Source organism: Erpetoichthys calabaricus, chromosome 12 (assembly GCF_900747795.2).
Source record: "Erpetoichthys calabaricus chromosome 12, fErpCal1.3, whole genome shotgun sequence".
Taxonomy (NCBI): Eukaryota; Metazoa; Chordata; class Cladistia; order Polypteriformes; family Polypteridae; genus Erpetoichthys; species Erpetoichthys calabaricus.
The window spans coordinates 59,441,874-59,459,398 of record NC_041405.2 but is presented as its reverse complement, the minus strand read 5'-3'; the positions used below and the strand labels follow the sequence as shown (position 1 = coordinate 59,459,398).

The 17,525-nt window shown below is 39.1% G+C and overlaps 1 protein-coding gene across 1 annotated transcript in view; it reads left to right on the top strand.

The window, feature by feature from the left end:
* The window catches only part of LOC127529958 (sodium- and chloride-dependent neutral and basic amino acid transporter B(0+)-like), a 36,348-nt gene extending 22,738 nt beyond the window's left edge, over positions 1–13,610 (top strand). The window contains exons 9-12 of the mRNA XM_051935376.1: positions 1,275–1,374; positions 2,908–3,017; positions 11,406–11,573; positions 12,015–13,610. Coding sequence (XP_051791336.1) covers positions 1,275–1,374; positions 2,908–3,017; positions 11,406–11,573; positions 12,015–12,209 — 573 coding nt within the window. The 3' untranslated portion in view covers positions 12,210–13,610. The remainder of the gene's footprint in view (positions 1–1,274; positions 1,375–2,907; positions 3,018–11,405; positions 11,574–12,014) is intronic.
* Positions 13,611–17,525: the final 3,915 nt, after the last annotated feature.

Here is a 17,525-nt window from a genome sequence, read left to right as displayed (position 1 = left end):
TGATTTGATAGCCTTGTGTGAAAATTATAGCTTTCTGTTTTGATTTTTATTAATATGCTAAATTAACATTATTTTTCACTCAATCAATTCTTCTTCATTTAATAAGACACGGCTTGATATGAATGTTTTTTAATATGCTAATCTACAAAATCTTAGAATGGAAAGAGACTCTGAAGTGTTTTCTGAATGAACTTGGAAAGTGTTTTGTAGCAGTTGCTACATAAAGTATTTAAAATATAGGCAAATCGTTGTCAAGGTCAAAAAAATAACTAACCATAATTTGTGGTGAATATCCTCAAATATGATATGAAGATCTGTAAGGTGATAATTCAGCTACACTACTAATTCACTTGTTCTAAAAATAAAAAGTCATACATCTTTCCATTTCCCGAACCTTTCTAATCCAGTTTTAGGTTAGCAGAGATGAAAGAGAAAACCCTAACAATCTCCACAAAGGCCATGATTGTGTGAAAAACTGATCCAAAGTACCTGGAGCTGTAAGAAAGCAGTACTAGCTATTGTACCCCCTTGCTACATTAAACAAATTCAGGTAGTACATGTGTCTGAGAAAACATTCTGTGATATAGCAGTATGTCTTATGATGTACAAATCATAATATAAAAAGGAAAAATAGTTAATATCCAGATGTAAATACCAGTAAATAGGCAGACCAAAAAAAGAATACACAAAACTAAGTGAACATGGCAGACAACTGAAGAAAGTAATTATTAAATGTACGGCCCTCAGGGCTTCCAAGGTAAATGACTGTTGAACAAAATGTAAGTGTAAATTTGTCATTTTTATTATTTGTGCATTTTTTGCCGCTATAGAAAGTAAATCATGTTAAGTGGCACTGCTCACAGCAAGGGGCCCAAGGTACAGAAATTCAAACACCTCATGTTATTTATTTGGTGTCATTTCAATATACTAATTTTAATTAGATTATGGAAATATTTATTTATTTATTGCTTGGTGAGAAGTTAGCACCATGGATCCAGTGTCCTGGGTTTAAATTGTGCTCCGGGTTATCGTCTTTTTGGAGTTTGGATGTTGTCCCCGTATGTGTGTGAGTTTTCCCCAGGGACCCCCAGTTTTTCTCCCAAATGCCAACTGACATGCAGGTCAGACAAACAAAAAAACAGGTGATCCTAAATTGGTCCAAAGAGAGTGTGGATGTATGATTGGTCAGTCTGTCGGTCTATCTATCTATCTACCTATCTATCTATCTATGGGATGTAGCAACTTCATTAATTCATCATGGATGTCTTCCATAGGCTGGAATCTACTGGGTTAATTTAATTGATCACTTCTGCTCTGGATGGGTACTTCTAATATCTGCTGTCTTGGAACTTGTCGGGATAATCTACATCTATGGTAAAATAAACTTCTTTGTCAAGCTTATTTTTAACAGCTGATAATTAGCTCAGTGTGCATGTTCAAATGCCCCATGTGAGAAATGAGATATTTTTTTCCATTTTGATTTATGGGAGCTATTGTAAGAATTACTGATTGTAATAGCAATTTTTTTTTTTAATAATTTGTGTGTTATAGACCAAGGTCATTTTAGTATACACTGTTAATGGACATGTCCAGAAATTTTCATATTACTGATTGAAATTGATCCCTTTTTATCAAAATACCATTAAATTCCATTTTAAAATATTGCCAAGACATTACTAGTGTTTTTAATGACTGTTGCTGCTTGGATAAGCTAAGGGAGTTGACCATTAGGACACTGAAGGAATTGCTGCTGAAAATGGAGCTTTGGAGTCATATGTGAATAATAAATAACAAAAATCAATCATTTCTAGCAGTAATAGCCATATTATTAATGGTGTACCCGTATTTCTAAGTCAATTTCATGGTATCTTGATAAAAAAGACATTACTTTCTATCAAAATCATGAAAATATGTCAACAGATTAGACTATCTCAAGATGGCAATGGAATCCATTAAGAGGAAGCCATTACTGGAAGAGGCAGGTCCAGGAAACCATGACCCAGAAGTGACATCACTGGTGCTTCCAGTCGTGATTAGGCAACAGTGCCAACCCTCGAATTAGGGTGGAATTACCATTAGATGAGCCCCCCCACGCACATGTATGACACCTTTTACATATACCTGTATACATACAACTGTCAAAGCATACAAGAAAAATTGTGTTGTTACCATCAAATACATTAAAGATGATGGATACAAATAAATGAATAGCTTTATTGTGCATACAGACATTAATATAATTTTTAGGCACTTATAGTCTTATAGGTTATTAACCTGTAAATGTAAGTAAATAACAGTATAAATTAGGATATGGTAGAGGCAATTTGCAATCAAGAAGAAGAAAACGAATTAAGGTCATTTGGATCTTGAACAAAATGTTACCTCAGGTGTCCATTGTTATTAGAAAATGGAAGGTCAAAATCCCGGTGGTCTCTCATTGCCACTCGAGTCTTTCTTTGGTACTCAGTGGAGCCCAATGTTCACGGCTGTGGTGGGCTCATCTAGTGGTCTAACTTTGGAGTCTGGCAGCAGTGAGTTTATTGTCTTTCATTTCCTCTGAGGTCCATTTTCAAGGCCAAAAGTACAGTGATGTCATGCATAACTTTCAGGACACAGAGAAAAAAAGAGAAAAAATGTATACAAGCTTGTTTAACAGGAGATTTTCTAAAGACCTAAAAACCTGACTCAATTGTAACTTTCAGCCATTCTATGGATATGAAGAGATAGGAGTTAAATAAAAGTTGGAAATACTACTGTGTAAATACTTTGTTCTCATTAGCGCATCTTTGTTACTTTTGTGGGTCAAGGCCAAATCAAACCCTTTTGGTTTTTGTTTCATAAATTTTATAAAATTGTTATGTGAAATGTTTCACTGTCTCATTTTGCATCTGCTCATTTGTTCTCCAGGAGGAAACCGATTCATCAAGGACATTGAAATGATGATTGGCAAGAAAAACTATTATTTCTGGTTGTGGTGGAGAGCTTGCTGGTTTTTCATTTCTCCCTGTTTACTTACGGTGAGTACTGCATTTGAGTTTCATTTTAATATTGAAAAATTCATACTATTGGAGATGTAAAAGTGAGGATCAATCAGACAGGTGCTGTAAATCTCCAAACAGAAAAATTGGAAGTGGTCTCCCCTCGACTTTCTCGTATACTCAGATATGGGGATGGACATTTGAGGAGTAAACCTTTGGTTGAGCAAAGTGAAAGCGTACTTAAGTTATCGTATTTACATACACACACATACACCGAAGATCACGCAAACATTATTCCAAAAATGATATTTTCAGTCTCAGGGAGGTCTAAAACGTCGAGATTCATCAAAATCTCAAAATGGAATTTTTGAACGATTCCAGTACTTTCCCAATACTTTGCATACGAGAAAGTAAAAATAATCTTACAATTTGAAAAGTTGAAGGACATTAATAGCTTCATGGAAGCATTTTAAGTCGTCTTTTACATAAATAGTACCAAACAGGATTCAATTACCTCTAAGCATATTTGGCTGAAAATAACTGTATGAGAGAGATGCATTTCTTGTTAAAATGAAAGCTTATTTTGTTATTTTATGAGATGAACAGACCCAAACCTATCTTACATAAAGTTTGAATTAAGCACTATAAATGTACAGTGTGTGCTAAAACTGCAGAACAAATCTTCACAGTTTCTGACCCAACATTGGTACTGCAAAAGCTTCTTATTTGTAATATGGTATTTTGTACTGTATTCATTTGTGGTGAATTTGTTCAGTCCTGAATTTTGTGCCAGCTTAAGGGAAATGTCATATTGCCTTTTTTGGGTTGTATGCTCTCCACCCCACCCTTATACTGAGGCATAAGTAAACAAAATGGTAAAAATTCAGTGCTCAACTCCATTAAACTCCACTCATTTGTCAGGATCATTAGTGTAATTTGGAAAATTGCTATTTAAATTATAATAATAATTAAAAAATAAATTTTAAAATAAAAGCTGACTGTTGTTCAAACTGTTGTTTATTACAGTGGTTGTGGCTGTAGCTTTATTTATCACAACCTGGCATGCACTTTAGCAATGTATACGACACAACCCGCCCCAAAAATGGTCAGCAATGAGCCCCTTCAAATACCACGGAATAATTCATACCTGGGAAATAATACATCAGATATACAATCCAAGCAGAGCTTACTGGGAACATACTTGAAGACATATGTCTTAAGAATTAGTAAGTTGTAATACCATTGTATAAAAATATTAAGAATTAGTAAGTTGTAATGTGATTGTACAGCAACACATTTTACAAGGCTCATTCCACCTCTCCGTGAGTGTGATGTACTGTATAAAGTGTCCATTCTCACGTGGGAAGTGTTTCACTCAGAAGGAATATTTCCAAATGAAATCTTTGTGGATATACTGTACTTCACCTCTCGTTTAATAACAAATTTAATTTGTGCATTTTGTTGAAGGTTAAGATTCCTTTCTCTTTTTAAAGTAGTCTTTAATTTTTTTAAGGTAGAACTCTATACAGTACAGTAACTTTGTATTTTTGTTTTTGTGCTTTTCACTTTATAACTGAAATTATATTATCACCAAAACTCTCTACATTATATCTTTGACTGGTTACTCTCCTTTGCATCATAAGTAAGGAATCATGCAGGAAACCTAAAGTTCCTCTTAAATATTAAGTAATTGTGGCTAATCTATCTATCTATATCTATATCTACAGTGCATCCGCAAAGTATTCACAGTGCATCACTTTTTCCACATTTTGTTATGTTACAGCCTTATTCCAAAATGGATTAAATTCATTTTTTTCCTCAGAATTCTACACACAACACCCCATAATGACAATGTAAAAAAAGTTTACTTGAGATTTTTGCAAATTTATTAAAAATAAAAAAATTGAGAAAGCACATGTACATAAGTATTCACAGCCTTTGCCGTGAAGCTCGAAATTGAGCTCTGGTACATCCTGTTTCCCCTGATCATCCTTGAGATGTTTCTGCAGCTTAATTGGAGTCCACCTGTGGTAAATTCAGTTGACTGGACATGATTTGGAAAGGCACACACCTGTCTATATAAGGTCCCACAGTTGACAGTTCATGTCAGAGCACAAACCAAGCATGAACTCAAAGGAATTGTTTGTAGACCTCCAAGACAGGATTCTCTCGAGGCACATATCTGGGGAAGGTTACAGAAAAATTTCTGCTGCTTTGAAGGTCCCAATGAGTACAGTGGCCTCCATCATCCGTAAATGGAAGAAGTTCGAAACCACCAGGACTCTTCCTAGAGCTGGCCAGCCATCTAAACTGAGCGATCGGGAGAGACAGGCATTACTCAGGGAGGTGACCAAGAACCTGATGGTCACTCTGTCACAGCTCCAGAGGTCCTCTGTGGAGAGAGGAGAACCTTCCAGAAGGACAACCATCTCTGCAGCAATCCACCAATCAGGCCTGTATGGTAGAGTGGCCAGACGGAAGCCACTCCTTAGTAAAAGGCACATGCCAGTCCGCCTGGAGTTTGCCAAAAGGCACCTGAATGACTCTCAGACCATGAGAAAGAAAATTCTCTGGTCTGATGAGACAAAGATAGAGCTCTTTGGTGTGAATGCCAGGCGTCACGTTTGGAGAAAACCTGGCACCATCCCTACAGTGAAGCATGGTGGTGGCAGCATCATGCTGTGGGGATGTTTTTCAGCAGCTGGAACTGGGAGACTAGTCAGGAAAAAGGGAAAGATGACTGCAGCAATGTACAGAGACATCCTGGATGAAAACCTGCTCCAGAGCGCTCTTGACCTCAGACTGGGGTGATGGTTCATCTTTCAGCAGGACAACGACCCTAAGCACACAGCCAAGATATCAAAGGAGTGGCTTCAGGACAACTCTGTGAATGTCCTTGAGTGGCCCAGCCAGAGCCCAGACTTGAATCCGATTGAACATCTCTGGAGAGTTCTTAAAATTGCTGTGCACCGACGCTTCCCATCCAACCTGATGGAGCTTGAGAGGTGCTGCAAAGAGAAATGGGCGAAACTGGCCAAGGATAGGTGTGCCAAGCTTGTGGCATCATATTCAACAAGACTTGAGGCTGTAATTGCTGCCAAAGGTGCATCAACAAAGTATTGAGCAAAGGCTGTGAATACTTATGTACATGTGATTTCTCAGTTTTTTTATTTTTAATAAATTTGCAAAAACCTCAAGTAAACTTTGTTCACATTGTCATTATGGGGTGTTGTGTGCAGAATTCTGAGGAAAAAAATGAATTTAATCCATTTTGGAATAAGGCTGTAAGATAACAAAATGTGCAAAATGTGGAAAAAGTGATGCACTGTGAATACTTTCCGGATGCACTGTATATACAGTATATATATATATATATATATATATATATATATATATAGTGACAGATTAAGGTCTCCGTGACCCCTTGAACCCTCAGACTAGACGTCAGACACCAGATAAAAGTCCAAATAATTTATTATTAATAATAATAATAATAATAAATGTGCACAAAGCACCCTCACTCCACAATACTCAAATAATAATACACAATAACAATAATCCTCCACACTCCCAGACGCGTTGCCACCCTTCCACCCAGCTCAGCTCAACGTCTGGGATTTCCCATCGTCCTTTTATATCCCCTGACCCGGAAGTGTTTCTGTCCAATCAGTCCACAGTTCCTTTTCCCTTCCGGGTCAGGGTAAACAGTCCTTTTCTTCACCCCGGGAGCACGTCGTTCCTTACTGTCACGTGACGCTCTCCCGGGTTATAGGGCACATAAGAGTCCACGAGCCCCCTTACAGCGACTCCCGGTGGCCCCCAAGGTATCCAGCAGGGCTGTGTATAAAAACTACATAGTCCATGAGGCCCTGCTGGAACTCGGGGCACGTCCACGCTGCTGGAAGAGCTCCTCCTGGCGGCCTGGGGGTGAGGGCCGGAGTAGAAAGCCAGCAATCCTTCACAATATATATATATATATATATATATATATATATATATATATATATATATATATATATAATAATCATGAGATATTCTATAAAGAGAGCTCCATGTACAATTCACACTAGAGTCATCCTACTCTTTGCTATCACAATACCTCAGTTGGGCTATATATATATATATATATATATATATATATATATACGTATATGGGTGACATCATCCATTCTGATATTGCTAAACTGCAAACGCAGCACCCCGAGGCGCTTGTGCTAATCGATGGAGACTTTAACCATGTGATGCTGGACAAAACATTACCTGCCTTCTCCCAGTATGTGGATTGTAACACTCAGGGAAATAGGACTAATGACCTACTGTATGCAAACATTAAAGATGCATACAGCGCCACCCCGCTGCCTGTGCTTGAGAAAGCAGATCATAACCTGGTTTTGCTTCAGCCTCACTACAAACCCAGAGTGAGGGAGCTACCTACAACCACACGCTCATTCAGGAAGTGGTCCCCTGAGGCAGAGCAGGTTCTGAGAGACTGCTTTGGAACTACAGATTGGGATATCCTGCAGGGATCATTTTGTGAGAACATTGAGGAGGTTGTTGACTGCACTACTGACTACATCAACTTCTGTATGGACATTGTAGTTCCAGTAAGAACAGTACGCTGCTATGCTAACAACAAGCCATGAATTACAAGTGACATCAAGGGCCTTTTGAACCAGAAGAAAAGGGCTTTTAAAGGCAGTGATCAGCATGAGCTCAAGCGCGTGCAGAAGGAACTCTGAGTGCAGCTCAGGGTGGTGAAGGAGTAGTATAGGAGAAAGCTGGAGCAGAAGTTGCAGAATAACAGCATGAAGGAGGTGCGGGATGGGATGAAGATCATCACTGGCTGCAGCTCGAAGTGGGGTGCCACCATCGAGATAGACGTGGAGAGAGCAAACCAGATGAACAACTTCTTTAACAGGTTTGACCACCCTAACCCACTCACCTCGGAGTACTGCACCCTCCACCCATCCTTCTGCTGATGCCAGCATAGCAGAGAGTTTCCCCCCACCCATAATTACAGCAGCCCAGGTAAGCAGAGAGCTGAGGAGACTTCATGCCAGCAAAGCAGTGGGTCCAGATGGAGTATCGCCACGACTGCTGAAGGCCTGTGCATTGGAGCTGGGGAGTCCTCTACAGCACATCTTCAACCTGAGCCTGGAACAGGGGAGAGTCCTGAGGCTTTGGAAAACATCTTGCATCACCCCAGTCCCAAAGGTATCATGTCCCAGTGAGCTGAATGACTTCCGGCCTGTCGCTTTGACGTCACATGTGATGAAGACCATGGAGCAGCTGCTGCTTCACCACCTGAGGCCACAGGTCCGCCACGCCCTTGACCCTCTGCAGTTTGCATACCAGGAGAAGGTGGGAGCGGAGGATGCCATCATCTACATGCTACACCGATCCCTCTCCCACTTGGACAGAGGCAGTGGTGCAGTAAGAATTATGTTTCTGGACTTCTCTAGCGCCTTCAACACCATCCAACCTCTGCTCCTTAGAGACAAGCTGACAGAGATGGGAGTAGATTCATACCTGGTGGCATGGATCGTGGACTGTCTTACAGACAGACCTCAGTATGTGTGTCTCGGGAACTGCAGGTCTGACATTGTGGTCAGCAGCACAGGAGCGCTGCAGGGGACTGCACTTTCTACGGTCCTGTTCAGCCTATATACATCGGACTTCCAATATAACTTGGAGTCCTGCCACGTGTAAAAGTTCGCTGACGACACTGCTATCGTGGGCTGCATCAGGAGTGGGCAGGAGGAGGAGTATAGGGACCTAATCAAGGACTTTGTTAAGTGGTGCGACTCAAACCACCTACACCTGAACACCAGATAAAACCAAGGAGCTGGTGGTGGATTTTAGGAGACCCAGGCCCCTCATGGACCCCGTGATCATCAGAGGTGACTGTGTGTAGGGGGTGCAGACCTATAAATACCTGGGAGTGCAGCTGGATGATAAATTGGACTGGACTGCCAATACTGATGCTCTGTGCAAGAGAGGACAGAGCCGACTATACATCCTTAGAAGGCTGGCATCCTTCAACATCTGCAATAAGATGCTGCAGATGTTCTATCAGACGGTTGTGGCGAGTGCCCTCTTGCTGGGGAGGCAGCATAAAGAAGGACGCCTCACGCCTGGACAAACTGGTGAGGAAGGCAGGCTCTATTGTAGGCATGGAGCTGAACAGTTTGACATCTGTGGCAGAGTGACGGGCACTGAACAGGCTCCTGTCAATCATGGAGAATCCACTGCATCCACTAAAGTGTCATCTCCAGACAGAGGAGCAGCTTCAGCAACAGACTGCTGTCAATGTCCTGCTCCACTGACAGACTGAGGAGATCGTTCCTCCCCCACACTATGCGACTCTTCAATTCTATCTGGGGGGGTAAACGTTAACATTATGCAAAGTTATTTTCTGTATTTACCTGCATTTTTTTTATCACTCTTTAATATTGTTTCCTCATCAGTATGCTGCTACTAAAGTATGTGAATTTCCCCTTGGATTAATAAAGTATCTATCTATAATATAAATAAATAGACAAATAAATAAATAATACTAATAATCACAAGATATTTTATAAAGAGAGCTTCATGTAGAATTCATACTAGCATGAACACACCGAGAGTTTCTTTCCGCAACAGACTCTTTAGTATCACAATACCTCAGTTGAGTTTTTCCCAACAGTTTAAAAATAAGGTCAGAGGAGGCAACTCAAAATGCAATGCAGGATAGTATTTTATACTGGTTGTGCCAGTTAGGAACGCATTCAATAAAGTGAATAACATTGCAACATTACAAATGAAATGTTGAAACAGCAAACTTAAAACCAAAAAGTACTGGTGCCATCTTACTTGTGTTTGATCAATACAAGCTTGTGTGGCTCGTTTCATTGATCCTGCAGCATTATGTTGTGCTGAATGAAGTTCTGTTTGCTATAATCTGTTGCTTGTGCACTTGCAAGCATATCTGTTATGAATCGAAGATAATGTGGCCCAATGTGAAAACCAGTGTCTATCCTATATGTAACCTGGTGCCGATTTTGCTTTGTGTTCGAGTTACTTATATATTTAGTGTGTCAACGTGCTCCTCAATAACCCGGTTATCCACAGAAACCTGATTTCTAAAATGCCATGTAAGCCTTGATTCTGGTTATAGAAGTAAGTTTATTGGCCAATGAGAAACCTGGAAGATTCCTCTGCAAATAACACGGTTAGTGGCCATGTAAACCCTTACCCAAATTACTGTCATAGTTTTTGTAGTCTTTTGTAGTTTTTTGTAGTGTTAGCGTCACACATCCTTTCAGCAGCCACAGGTAGAAGCGTCCACAAAATAAATTCTCAGTGGCAAATGTTCAAGCGATTGGATTGTTCCTTCTCCTGGCTGAAATAATCTGAAACAACAACAACATTGCGTTCTCATATTACATTTTTAAAGTAACGAGTAACCTCACAAACAAAATACTTTTTTGTAATAAAAATACCCCCGTTATTATTATTACAGCAGCACTAGGGCGTAAGGCAAGAAGCACACATACCGGAGTCATTTGCGGGGACCAATCACAAAGTCAAAGCAGGACCGAGAGTGCTGTGTGCAATCCGGTAACAGAAACACACAAGTAAAGCGTCAGTTTGACTAAACATTTTTACAAAACACAAGAAAATGATCATAGATGTTATACTTAATTTCAGATTCACGGTCTCCTATGATGATGTTTTAACTCTTTTTTGCAATAAAAAATAATAACATGAATAATAATGGCTTGTGGCCGCCAGAGGGCGCTCCAGTAGCCCAAGCCCCGACACAGACAGACGCAGACACACATTTTGCCACACAGCATACGTTTATTACAGTGGGGAAGCACTTTTCCCTTGCTCCCCACCGCAGCACAGTTCCAAAGCAGACCTAGCACCAATACAAATGACACAGTGCTTTCTTCTTCTTGCTCTTCCTCGTTCTGCCCTCATTCCACATCTCGCAAGCTTCGTCCTCTTCCACCCAACTCTGACACCCCGGTTGAAACGAGGTGGCTCCTTTTGTGCTGCTCCTGGGAGTGCTTCCAGTGTTGCATCCTTATGACCCACGGAAGCCCTATACACAAGGGCTCAACAATCCCTGCCACAGCCCCTGGCCCATCCCCACCGAACCCAACTGGGCTGTAGCAAACTCTAACTCCCAGCATGCCCTGCGGGAATCTATGGTGACGTAATGGTTCGGGGGAAGCAGTGCCCTTTATAAGCTACTTCTCCCGGTCCTTCCATTCGGGAGGAGTCCCGGCCTGGCAAAAATGCCGGCTGCCTCTTTCAGGCTACAAAGGTATTCCAAATACTGTGTATATTTAATTAGAAAAATGTCAACAATTACAGTTTTCAAAGGTGTATAACCTTTTTAGCAGTCACGACTAAATCAAATTTTTTTTACATTTTCAGATCATATTGGTGTGGTCCTTGGTAACATTCTCAGCACCTTCATATGGACCTATTCCCTATCCAATATGGGGAACGGTGCTTGGATGGTTTATGTTAGCCTTCTGCATCATCTGGATTCCCATATTTGCTGGTTTCAATTTTGCAAAAGCAAAGGGAGGCATATTGGAAGTAAGTCTAGAAACAAAAATTAAAAAGAATGTCTGCTGTTTATATTTTCTGCATCTTAGTGGGCTTATATGTAGATTAAATTACCAATTAAGTGAAGAATTTAACAGCTATTATTAGTATGTGAATAATTTATAATGAATACTTTATAACATGTGAACCGCAGAGTCAACATTATTCAAATAGTATTGCTTTGAATGAATTGTCTTTGTGTTTGGTTAAACCATGTACCTTACATTTGACATTTCGTAATACAATTTTAATATATTCAATGAAAAAGAAGGTAATGTTGCATGATAGCTGGAGACACACCTGTAATTTTGACTATCCTATAGAATTAAGTCTCATTGAGGATTTTAAGCAGGCAAGATTATGAATATTTAAAAAAAAAAGTTTTAAAGCAAAGAAAATAAAATAGTTTGATATTTCTCTTTTCCAAAACAGCGCTTCAGGCAAATTTGTTCTCCTACACCTGACTGGGGTCCTTACCTTGAATGCCACCGTGGTAAAAGGTACAAGAATCAAGAGAGTCCACAGACAATTCAGCAATCCAAGCAAAACGAAAATGATTTGTCGATTGTTTATGCTAATGATATGCTAATGATTTCATCACCAAACTGTGATCAGATGCGTGTATAGGAGGCTACCAAAGAGATTATTGTAGAAACCATCACCTGCAAGGAGTCAGATATGGTGAGATCTGAAGCCAGTGGGCAATCTCATGGGATAAATCACAAAAAGAAAATGTCATCTCTATGTGACACGCATACAGCGTATATTCATTGGCGCAAAGCATTACTGCGTTTTGTGCATAATTTCTTTTAAATCATATGCTTAGCCTAAAGATCAAAAATATTAGGGACTGACAACAAAATTTGTTAGTATGAAGAAATAATTTTATCATTTTCACTGTAAAGTTTAAAGACAGTTAATAGTAGATTTACTGTAAATAGCATCATTTTGTGATTTTATTCATAAGCTAGTCTGTTTCTTAAGTTCTGAGCAGATACAAATGTTTTTCTACTGAATGTCATTGATGACATCATTTTTGGCATCTTTACTGCTGGCAGTTTACTTTTATTTTATTTTATTAATGGGACATTTCATGTTTCTAACTGTCTAAAGGTCATCAGACATTATTTGTATGTGAAGAAAGGAACCTCTCACCTATGCAAAGTTGGGCTTTTGTTTTCTTTTTTAGTTCCAGTTTGGTCAGTTGCAGTATACATGGGTTTATGCTCGCCGCTGGTATCATTTACATTTAACAGGGGTGAGGAGGGCCATTTGTCATGATATCAGAATATAATCTTACCAAACAATCACTCCAGTAGCATGTAAATAACTTACTATGTTGCTCCATTGCCCTACTGTTTTGTGTGAACAACACAACCATTTTGTGGGCACAGTCCAGTAAGATATTAATGGGGACTAAATCAAGGAGATGATAGTGTAGCTTAGCGCCTAATCACAGTTTGTCATATGTACTACGGGCTGGCCTTTATCCAGAGATCATGAGGGGTCTATGATTTAATCATTTTATAAAATGAACCAGTTCTATGGTATGAATTTATAGATGGGAATGAAAAGTCAAAGCTTGGCAAATATTCTGAACAGACATATATTAGGTAGGTTCACGTGAACATCAGTGTTCATTGGCAAAATGATGTGAAATTTAACTTAAACGTCTATACTGTAAAACTGAATTTGAAATCGTTCTCTGCACGTAAATATATGTGAATATCTAGCAGACAGGGTATCACGTTATCAAGGTACTGTATAAAAACAAACAAGAAAAACATTTCAATTAAATGTCCTCCATTAAGGAAGCACTTTATTAGTGAAAGGAAACAGTTTCACCTTTTGTATTTTTTCAGTTTCTTCTTAAATGTGTATGTAAATAGCAATCTGACTGCCAAAGTTTTTCTTTTTGTAGCGCATTTTAAAAACACATTTTTATGAGCTATGTAATCTTAGATAATTTGAAAGCAGTTCATTGTACATATCCTGTTCTAATTTAAAAGGGGTGATGAATTCTGCACAGTTTTTGTAAAGAATAGAGTTTTTTGATGTTATTTTAAATTTCCAATAAATTTGATGACTTGCTTTGTTTCTTTCAAAAATTTCAGTTGCATTCACTAATTCTTTACATTTTTTGGTATGCTCATTCCTACACAGTCTTGAAGTAATTGTTGTATTGGCTTCTTGGGTATAATAAATGTTAAAGCTACACGTTACAAGTACTCAATGATCCATTCATCCATGTCCCAGACCTCTATAGTGGACCATTTTAGTGTATAGTAATTAGGACTGATTTAGGAACGTTTCACAAATATTATGCACTGTTTTATAAATTTCAGTCAGCTCAGACATGGAAACTCATTTGTTATACAGTAAATGGATATCAATAATGTATGAGTGCAGTGTCACATTGTGTTGAAAGGAAATGGCATATTTTACTAATTACAAGACATTACACTCTTCTTTTTCTGTGATCAAATGTACAGTATATTACTAGGACCAAGAATAAACAGAAAAACGCTAAACATGAGAAATAAAGTAACATCATTCACTGCAACCACCCCTCATTCTTTCACCTTAGTATACAATGATCAGTCACAGCATTAAAACCACTAACAGGTGAAGTGAATAACATTGATTATCTTGTTACAATGGCACCTGCCAAGGGTGGGATATGACAGGCAGCAGGTGAACAGTCAGTCAGTTCTTGAAGGTGATGTTTTGGAAGCAGGAATGGTTTGAGGAACATGACAAAGACTTCATGGTGTTGACTTGGATTTCAAACTCTCAAGTTCACAGTCTGACTGAGCATCTGTGAGATGTGCTGGAAAAACAATTCTCATCAAAGTCAACACCACCTCGCAACTGAAAGATGTGAGACCGTGAGTCTTATGAAGACACGGGTAACGAGCCTCTCGGTGCCGTGGATATGGTGGTAATAGAAGCCAGTGTAAGCTTTGGGGACGTGCATTCACCTGTTTCGCTAGGAGATGGTTATAAGAAAAGGCAAGGAAAAAAAAAACAACAATGAAGAGTTTTATTAAACGTACCGTCTCGGAGGGAGTTGTGCATATTGTGCTCGTTCAGTTTTTTTTTTTTTTTTTTTGTTGTTGTGTTCACTGGGATTTGCTCTGTGCGTAGGGGGGAAACAGGCGCGCGCCAAGTCATCGTCAGCTTAACCTTCCTCTTCTGTTAGCTTTCTGTTACTATCTCTTATGTTAACGGGTCGGTTTTGACCCGTGTCTTTAATCAGCCATATTACCCTCAAAACAATTATTTATCATCCAATTTTTTTCCTTACCTCTTGGTTACTTTGTTATGCTTCCTTGTCCATTAAAAGAATGTTTTTAATATTTTTGCTGTGACCTCATGAGCTTTTACTTTAACAGCATACCTCTCGTTTTCAATTTTAAAAAATGATTAAATGAACCTCAAGAGAATTATTTAAATAAATAAAAGGTTGTTATGTTACCTGACTATTACTGAGGGGTATTAGAACACATCTCTTAAATAAATTTGTTATATATATTTTTTATTTTAATATTAATTACTATAGTAACATCTATGGTGTTACGGGTCAAATTTGACCCATATATATATTCAAAGAAAAAGGCAAAAAAGTATATTCAAAAATTACTTTAATATAAATGGAAAGCTAAACAAGTAAATCTCAAAGTGTGGATTTGCAAGGTCAAACAAACAACGAACAATCAAGCAAATCAAACCAATAGAAATGAGGCACTAGTTCCAAAAAACGTCTTTGTGTGCAAGAACATGCATGTGCATTTAGATGCATGTGTGGCAAAAAGTGACACTTTTAGTGTGTTCTTTGCAAAAATATTTTTTGCAGCAGAAGCAGAGTATGTTTGTCTTTCTGTCTTTATTGCTAGGGCAGACCTGACACCTCTTTCTTTTAGAATCAGGTGGCCTCAGTGGGGTTGTGGCTGTGGCTGTGTAGGTTGATGTTGAGGCAGTGTTGGCGAAGAGGATGCTGGCACTGATGCTCTTTGTGTTGCTGATGGTGTGGAAGGAGTGCTACGTGAGCTCTGCAGCTGTCTGACCAAGGCTGCAGCAGCTGGGTCCCGGGGCACCCGTTCCCTTCGCTCAATGTGTGCCTTGACAAGGGAACTTCCTAACTCCTCAAGAAACATTCTCCGCTTGTTTTTTCTGGTTGAGTTCCACCCTAGGTGAATGTGGGTCCACAACACAAATGCATTGTATGCAGACACATCTAGAATGTTATAAAACACAACCATTGGCCATCTCCTGGTCATTCTCTGGCAAGTGTAGGTGGCAGTCAGGTTGTCCACTCCACCTTTGTTTTTATTATAGTCCAAGATAATTATGGGCTTTTTGTCACTTGATGACCCTACCAACACAAAGGTAATAATTTTCACCAGAGCATTTTATAATTTAGTACAATTGGGTTTTTTTTTGTTTTATTTTAATTAAATACAGATTCCTGACAAAGTCAAAAAGCCTTAATGCAATAAACAAAATTAGGTAGTAGTTTTATGCATTTAAAAAGTAAAACGGGTCGGCGCTGACCCTAACACAAGAGGAAGGTTAATTAAAAGGTGGCGCACTGTCCGTACTGTACCGCGAGACCGTGTGGGTAGGTAGAAGATTGAGTATTAGGGGGGTGCTGTGAGTGTCAGGTTTGTTTTGGTGGGATAGTGAGGGTTTATTGTGGATGTCTTGTACTTTGTGGATTGTTCATTATTAGAAAGTATCTGTAAAGGGTTCTAATGTCAGCTTTGATTCGTTTTTATCACTGTTGGGAGTTGGATAAAGTGATTGTATCCCCCTCCCAAGGATAAGAATGGAGATGCCTAGGTGCAGCGTATCATTAGATGGGCTGGTTTTAGGTTATTTAAGGCTGAATGGACCAAGTAGATATTGCCAAGTAGTAGTGATGGGAAGTTCGGATCATTTTACTGTGTCGGACCTTTGAGTCTCGTTCAGCAAAATGAACGAATCCTTTTTCGAGTCATTTTGTTCATTTTAGCAAAATATAATTAAAATGTTACCTGTTACCTCCCTAACGCATCTACTGCTTACACAAATGTTGATCACACTACAAACAAGACAAAACTATAATGCTATAAGAAACAGAAAATATTAATTCATTGTTTACCTGGGTCTTTAGTCTATGATTCGCTCACCTCGCCTCTTATCTGACAAGTTTTTGGGTTTGAGTCGTTCGTTCATCACGTGACAGCCCAATTAGCTAACCAAGGCAGTCTGAGCCGGAAAGAGAATTGATTAGTTCATTCCTCGAGTCTTTCGAGTCGTTCGTTCTTTTGTCACGTGACCACTTACTGGCTCAGTACCTCAGTCAAATACTAACGTAAAATTCCATTTGTTGTATGTTGTATTGTAAATGACTTTAACTCTCCAGTTTTTATTTCAAGTAGATATTGCTGCAGAATGGGGAAGGAAAGACCGCACTGCAGTGACGAGATAGACGAGAGTGTTGGAAAAACCCAATACTATCCACCTGCAGAGCCACAGCGCCATACGTCACCACAGTTGTAGACCCACAGTTACAGACCCAGAAGTGACGTCTGCGTCGTTTCAGGACTGACTTCGTAAAATTACTTTTGGAAGGTTTCGGCAGTTCTCGGCAAAGCCCGGAAAGTAACGTCGGGTCAAAGACCCGTTTAGAAACCAAATAATACGCATCATTGTGAAGTTCAGAGGGTTTCTGCCATCACGTCGTGTCATACATCAAACTAAACAATACGGATCATTTCTGTGAAATACACTATTAACATTTACGTTGTGTTCGGGTCTGTGGGAACCATTTAACATGTCGACAAAATTAAAATCATCAAGATATGTGTTAATTGAAAATAGTGTTTCGTTTACATTCATGAAACGAACTATACAATATAATTTTAATGTTTACACCACGTTAGAGTTTAGTAAAACGTT